Below are 7,264 nucleotides of genomic sequence, written 5' to 3'. Positions count from 1 at the left end.
ATTAGGTTCCCAAAACCAACAAGTAACAAAAATATAGTTTTTAAGAAATTCAAATGCAACTTATCAATACATACAAGATGGGCTTCACAAAATACATCATTGACCCATGAAGGTGGGTACGTTTTCCCACTTTTCTAGTGCTACATGAAGGAACTACCAAGTAATGTGAACCTATCCCCATAATAAGGCACACTCTACTCTTCTCTATGTAACTCCTTGGTGTCATTATAGAGATGACTAATTTTATTCATGATGATGATTGCAGGGTCCTTATCATCTGTAACTCCTCTTGTAAATTTCAGCACAATAATATGCAAGATTCTTGACAAAATAATAGTAAAATGTTATAAAATGTTATCCACAATACCTTATGCAAGTACCCATTCCAAGAGTGTTGAAGACATACAAAATACATAAGATTGCAAAGTGAATAGTACTTAATCCAAACAAATTTGTCATTTGAATTTGTATTCTTGAAATGTAGAATGAAAACTATATTGATGACTATATTAGTTTCCAAATTTTACATAGAATCAAACGTATCATGCACCTCGAGTAGTATTGGAGACATACAAAGTTCACACACAATTACAAAATTAAAAATACTCAATCCTAGCAAATTTGTCAATCAAATTTGAATTCTTAACATGTAGAATCAAGAGGCTCTAATAAACTTCCATTTTTTTACACAAAATCACACTACTCTATTTCAAGTACCTATTCTTAGAGTGTTGGACGCATACAAAATACATTAGATTGCAAAGTTAATTACTTAATCCCAACATATTTATTGATTGAATTTAAATTCTTGAAATGTAGAATAAAAGGCTCTAATTAATTTTCAAATTTGAAAAAGAACCACACCACTCCTATACTAGTTACAATATATAAACAAACAAATCAAAATCGAATCCAAAACCTAAAAACATATTCACTTTTCCAACAATAATACTTTGCTATAGTTTACTATAAAGAAATTTAATTTAATTATATGATAAAAAGAATATATATATGTATGTATGCATGCATGCATTTGTATATATATGTGTGTGTATGTAAGTATAATAATTCTAAGTATAGCTATGATTTGAGGATGGCCATGTCCTCTTTAAGAGATTTTCATAGCCATAGACAAGTATAATCCCCTTATTATATAAATACCTTATCCTATTGTTCAAGTGAACCGATTTATAAATCTGTGTCCATACAAATTTGGTTATTGAAATCTGAAATGTAAAGATTGTATGTTGCCACCTGGCAGCCAGAGCAAGGAATGCCACAATGTTGAAAAGGGGTCAATAATCATGAAGATAAGGTTTAAATTTCATAATATATTGACAAAGCTATCAGATGCTAATTCATGGTCGCGGAAAACCACAGGAATCTAGTATTATTTTATATCTTCTTTAATCTGTTTTTATTTGTTCTTTTATGGGTGAATGAGGTGATCCGTTATGGTTCTATTTTTAGCTTAGAGTGCTCAATCTCTGAGTAGCGTGGCCATTGCTCCCACAGCAGACAAAGGTTTTTCTCCAGCTTTCTCTGTTACACACTTTTTTTTAAGCTTGCAAAATTGCCTCAAAGTTGCTGCAATATTTTTGTTGCTGCCAATTTTCTATTGTTTGTTGCAATTCATGTTGATTTAGATTGTAGATATGGCTGTTTCGAGACATGGCTGCTAATTGTACATCAATTTCTAATGTAAGAGCTTTGCCTTTTTTCAGAGTTGATTTTGAAGGAGTTTGTATTGAGCAAAGATGGAAATCGTCAACGTATCCGAGTATGAGGCTGTGGCAAAGCAGAAGTTGCCCAAAATGGTATTTGATTATTATGCCTCTGGTGCTGAAGATCAGTGGACTTTGAAAGAGAATCGCAATGCTTTTGCAAGAATCAGGTATTTTAAATCCCTTTTTTGTTATTCCCCTTTTTTATTCTTATTGAATCCTTTTGAGCGCCTACTTTACAGTTATTCCTCTTTGATTCTTGTTTTGTTTTGTATTAAACTCTATCTAGTATATCGACTTTAATCAACTGTTAAAATTCCTATTGGATTTCAGGAATTTTTAATTTATTTTACAAAAGGTTCGAACATATTTCAATTTATTAAAAATATTCCTGAGCTCTTTAACGATCTATTTTGCATTGAGCGTGCTCTGTTCCCAGTAGCTTGATGATCATTTTATATTATACAATATGAATTTGGTCTTTTTGTTTGATTTCTATATTTGGGTGGGCTCTCAGGTTTGAAAAATCACAATTATAACCTAGCTTCCATGGAAATATATCAGACATGGTTTTCGGCTTTTAGAAAAAGATCACATGTATTCCTTTTTAAGAAAAATACTGCTGCACTTATTTTGGAAGAACTAGAAGGATTAGGCAACATAGTATCTTGTTCCCACTGCTCTTTTAGTGGAGGAAGATTAGGCAAAATAATAGCGATTGTAATGAATCAAGGTTTGTCACATCAAATTTCCTTGCTTATTAAGGCACAAAACTTGTTATCTGTATCCCTGCTTTTTAACCACGGGAAATTTTCTAAGAAATCATGTTGAAAATTCTCAACTTAATGTGTCAGATTCCGCCCACGGATATTAATTGATGTATCAAATGTGGACATGACTACTACTGTACTGGGGTTTAAAATATCCATGCCTATTATGATTGCTCCCACAGCCATGCAGAGAATGGCTCATCCTGAAGGTATGGATTCTGTTATTTCTAAGTGAAAGATAGTCTTAACATGAATATTAAAGCATATTTTGGAAATCTATCTTAGGTCTGTCAGCACATGTTATAAATTTTGAAGGCTTCACTTTCTTTTGGTAGCATACTACCTCCATGAGAAGAGTACAATCAATTTTGGATGGATAATGAAATGATCTTGTATTCTTCCTTGTAGGAGAGTTGGCTACAGCAAGAGCGGCATCAGCTGCAGGAACTATAATGGTTTGAATTTTAGCCTTGTATTCATGATATTTCCAGTCCATAGTAATGCTTGAAATGTTTCTGGATGAAACTCTGTTTAAAAACCTTGAATTGTTTTGTACACAAACTAATCCAGAAGTCGGTCAAGCAAATGTCAGCATGGATTTTGTGGAAATTTGATAGCATTGACCTTGAAATGGTTACATCAAGGAACATTTTAAGCTTTAGGGTTACATCCTGAAACATTTAAGCTTTAGCCTAGTGTTACACTGTTCCATTCTTCTTTTATTTTATCATGAATCTCTCTAGTACACAAAAGATTTGAAATCAACAACTGTGCGGATTGTGGGGAAATCCTGATTTCAAGAATAAAGCCAAAGTTGCTGCATGGAAGGGGTTTCATTGTGTTTGTGTTTTTGACTTGAACATATTATCTGTTGTAGACACTTTCATCATGGGCGACATCAAGTGTTGAAGAGGTTGCCTCAACTGGACCAGGCATCCGCTTCTTCCAACTTTATGTAGGTCTCTTACATTGATTTCCATGTCCTGAATTTGGAGTTTGTTTCAATACAGGGTTTTTATTAAGGTTCTCAGAAACAGAGTATGTTTAACCCTCTTGGGCAGAGTCTACTATATTGGCAAGGTACAAAGAGTAAGATTTGATCTTGATAACAGGTTTACAAGGATAGGCATGTAGTGGCACAACTTGTTAGAAGAGCAGAAAAGGCTGGTTTTAAGGCAATTGCACTCACAGTTGACACACCTAGACTAGGGCGCAGGGAGGCTGATATAAAGAACAGGTAAGAAATTCCTTTAAAATTCAACATTCTAATCCATATCTGTAATAGACTTCATTTTATTCACAATGGCCTTTTTATAAAGATCTTTCATATAGCATTTGGTATTTAATTTTCTGCCCCTTAGAATATAGTTTTATGACCAAGAGAGAGTGAACAATCATGTAGGTTCAGAGATTCTGTCTGAATCAGCTATTGATTTTGAACAAACCTCAAGCCCCATATAACTAAGTTCGATATTTTCATATTCTTCATTGATTTCCGCTCAGCTTGTCTTTATCTAAAATGTAGATTTACTTTGCCACCACATCTAACCTTAAAGAACTTTGAAGGCTTGGATCTTGGGAAGATGGATAAGGTATGACATTACATTCTAGAATTCCCTGCAACAGAGATATACAATTTTCTATAGTCATTCCTGAATATGAACTGCAATTTTTTTCAGTTTTTTTAATAATGCCATAATTGTTATTTTCCTGCAGACCACAGACTCTGGACTAGCCTCATATGTTGCTGGTCAAATTGATAGATCATTGAGTTGGAAGGTTTGTATTCATAGAGCTTAGATATTCGAAAGAAAAAAAGGTTCTAATTTGAATGATCAAAAATCACAGATCTACGCTTTAAGAAAATTTTGTGATTCTGTTGCTACCCCAGCCATCTAGCTTTGTCATTCTAAGGAAACTTGCTTGTCTGATTATACTTTTACAAACAAATCTTGAAACTTCTGATTACAACTGTGAATCTTCTAAATCCTAAAATGAGGGCAGGAGACAGGGTTCTAAATATTTAGCTCGTGTTTGTGAGTAGGATGTTAAGTGGTTGCAGACAATTACAAAGTTGCCAATACTTGTAAAGGGCGTATTGACTGCCGAGGACAGTAAGTGTTTGGCTTCCTTTGAAAGATGAATTATGAAAAATTGTTATATACTTCCATATTAAATCAAGTTGATAATTGTGATTGTCTGTTATTATATATTATGCAGCTAGGCTGGCCATCCAAGCAGGTGCAGCAGGTATAATTGTGTCAAACCACGGAGCCAGACAGCTTGATTATGTTTCAGCAACAATAAGTTGTTTGGAAGAGGTGTGTGCTTCAGCACCTGTTTAACTAATTTATACCATAAATGGAGAAACAATTCCATAGTCTTTGAGCAGCCAAGGTTATGATCTGATTTTGAGGCTGAATGCAGGTTGTAAAAGCTGCACAAGGTCGGCTCCCTGTGTTTCTAGATGGAGGAGTTCGACGAGGAACGGATGTCTTCAAGGCATTGGCCCTTGGAGCCTCTGGTATTTTTGTAAGTATCTTTTGCTTACTACTTGGATGAGGACTTGGTTCTTCTTGCCTCTTCCGTTACTTTTTATCTTTTGATTACTGTTTTCTTATGCCCTTTACTCTTAGATTATGCCAGTATCCTATTACTCTTAGCCTCTTACTTTCCTACTCCCATGACATGTGGATCTTAAACCAAATTCTAAAATGTGCCCACAATTAAACTTGGTCATGCTGGAATGCATCTTTATAAAGTTGGTTTAAGTTGAAATAATAGCCTATGTTTTCTCTGTCATAGCTTCACCACATGTTTGCTTAAGTAATGGCCTACAGTTAATGGCAAAGTGGATTTCGACCTGTAATGCACTTAGAGAGCGCCCATTACCATTACACCACAATCCCTTGAAGCAACCTGATCTCATTTTATCACTGCAGAAAACTGATATATTTTCTATGTTAGTATGACTTGTCTTGTGCTAAGATGGGTTTGTCTCAAGTTCTTTAAATCAGAAATTTAACAACATATTCTTGTATTGGAGATGCAGATTGGCAGGCCTGTGGTTTATGCTTTGGCTGCAGAGGGAGAAGCAGGAGTGAGCAAAGTTTTGCAAATGCTACGAGATGAGTTTGAACTTACAATGGCTTTATCAGGATGTTGTTCAGTGAAGGAAATTAATCGCAATTACATTCAAACTGAGACAGATGTGTTTCGATCCTTATCAAGGCTCTGAAGTACTCTGCTTTCACATAAGTATGTGTAGATTAATCCAGTGCATATGCAACAATCTGTATCTTTTGATTGTGCAAGTGTCCTAAACTTGTTTAGGACAATATTTTTATTTATTTCCTGTAATGGTATAATGTTCCTTTAAGGGAGCAACTTGTAAGGAGAACTATTCTTGCTTTTATATATTTGATAAGGTAAATTTTTTTTCTTCTGATTTTTTAAGAATGCATGGTCAGTTTCTACTAAATTAAAAATATATACACAAATCCAAAACGAAAATAGGACACAAGTTCACTCTGCAGAGTCACTGAGCGTTAAAAGATGTGATCAATGACTTGGCTTGGCTATTCCTTAAAACTAAATTGAGTCCAATCCTGTCTTCCATTGTTGCAAAATACAAAGACAATTGATGGAAGAGTTATTAATAAGAAATTAGCAGCTTTGGCCAATGTGGCTGGCCATTAGTGCCATATAAAAGGTGATCTTGTTTCATGCTACTGAAAGTATTTTTGTTTAACACAAGATACCATGATAGGATGCAGAAAAAGGTTTTTGCGGCTATATGATAAATTATAGGTTACTCATTTCTGGGATAGATAAGACAGGGGTAGTGGAACGTCTCCAAACATTTGTTAGAAGACATCCTCAAGTTCCATTAGTACGACCCTGCATAAAATCTAGGAATTTAAAAAGATAGACATATTTACTTTTTTGAAAAGTATTATTTATGGAGATGAGAAGATAATTCACAACTATGCTTGATTATTGGATAATATGATCAATTCATATAGATTGAATGAAAAATACTTTTGAATAGAAGCATATCTAATATTTAAGTGTACTAACATTTTAGATCATTTGTTTGTTACATGATTCACGATGATGCTGATATTGTATGATTGATTACCTAGATCAATGCCATACGATTTAGCATTATATGATACTGAATGATTGATTATACATAAGTTATTATTGAGTATTGCTAAGATTTGGGTGTACTGGATAAGTATTATATATTAGCTGGACGTTTAGTATTGTTTGAGTACAACTGCATACAAACAAATATGTAAAAAGTATAGTTAAATGAACAAAATTAATTATACTATTATGTTAATTTATTGTTAAATGGCAAATGGTAAATGAAAATGGTTAATATTATAGTATATATTTTTTGTTATGAGTTTATCTTATGTGTTGAGTATTGTATCTAAAATGAATTGTATTTATTATTTAAATGAGCTTGTGTTATATTTTGGATAAATGAGGAGATTGTTTTAGGGGGATGTCTTTTGTGTTGACAATTCATTGTGAAGCTATGAGTATTGGAGATGCAGATTGGCAGGCCTGTAACAAATAATGAACTAAAACATCAAGATTTTTAAGCACCATAGTGGACACTTTCCCACAAAGATAAATCATTTATATCTAGTCTAATTATAAAGATAGTGAGATCTCACTTCTCCATATTTGCAACTAGGGGATCACTGCCAATTATAGATAGGAGCTCATTTCTTCGAACTTGCAAATGAAGGGTCA

The 7,264-nt window shown here is 33.7% G+C and overlaps 1 protein-coding gene across 1 annotated transcript; it reads left to right on the top strand.

Moving 5' to 3' along the window:
- The first annotated feature begins 1,360 nt into the window (after nucleotides 1-1,360).
- LOC149529413 (glycolate oxidase 1) lies at nucleotides 1,361-5,937 on the top strand. The gene is made up of 12 exons (XM_089810780.1): nucleotides 1,361-1,524; nucleotides 1,725-1,894; nucleotides 2,579-2,703; nucleotides 2,903-2,949; nucleotides 3,372-3,449; nucleotides 3,607-3,731; nucleotides 4,020-4,086; nucleotides 4,211-4,273; nucleotides 4,539-4,608; nucleotides 4,715-4,815; nucleotides 4,922-5,026; nucleotides 5,547-5,937. Exons 2-12 carry the CDS (start codon nucleotides 1,758-1,760, stop codon nucleotides 5,730-5,732), a joined length of 1,104 nt encoding a protein of 367 aa, XP_089666906.1. The 5' UTR covers nucleotides 1,361-1,524; nucleotides 1,725-1,757; the 3' UTR covers nucleotides 5,733-5,937.
- Nucleotides 5,938-7,264: the final 1,327 nt, after the last annotated feature.

Source organism: Cupressus sempervirens, chromosome 11 (assembly GCF_028749045.1).
Source record: "Cupressus sempervirens isolate cs-2001-9-10 chromosome 11, ASM2874904v1, whole genome shotgun sequence".
In the NCBI taxonomy this organism is placed as follows: domain Eukaryota; kingdom Viridiplantae; phylum Streptophyta; class Pinopsida; order Cupressales; family Cupressaceae; genus Cupressus; species Cupressus sempervirens.
The sequence above is the reverse complement of the archived record's forward strand: the minus strand, read 5'-3'. Positions and strand labels throughout refer to the sequence as shown.

Excerpts from the sequence above, each read along its gene's own strand:
- LOC149529413 (XM_089810780.1), top strand. The coding sequence starts at position 1,758 with ATGGAAATCGTCAACGTATCCGAGTATGAGGCTGTGGCAAAGCAGAAG. Across the intron at positions 3,450-3,606 it reads TCCGCTTCTTCCAACTTTAT|GTTTACAAGGATAGGCATGT; the intron begins GTAGGTCTCTTA and ends TCTTGATAACAG. Across the intron at positions 5,027-5,546 it reads TTGGAGCCTCTGGTATTTTT|ATTGGCAGGCCTGTGGTTTA; the intron begins GTAAGTATCTTT and ends TTGGAGATGCAG.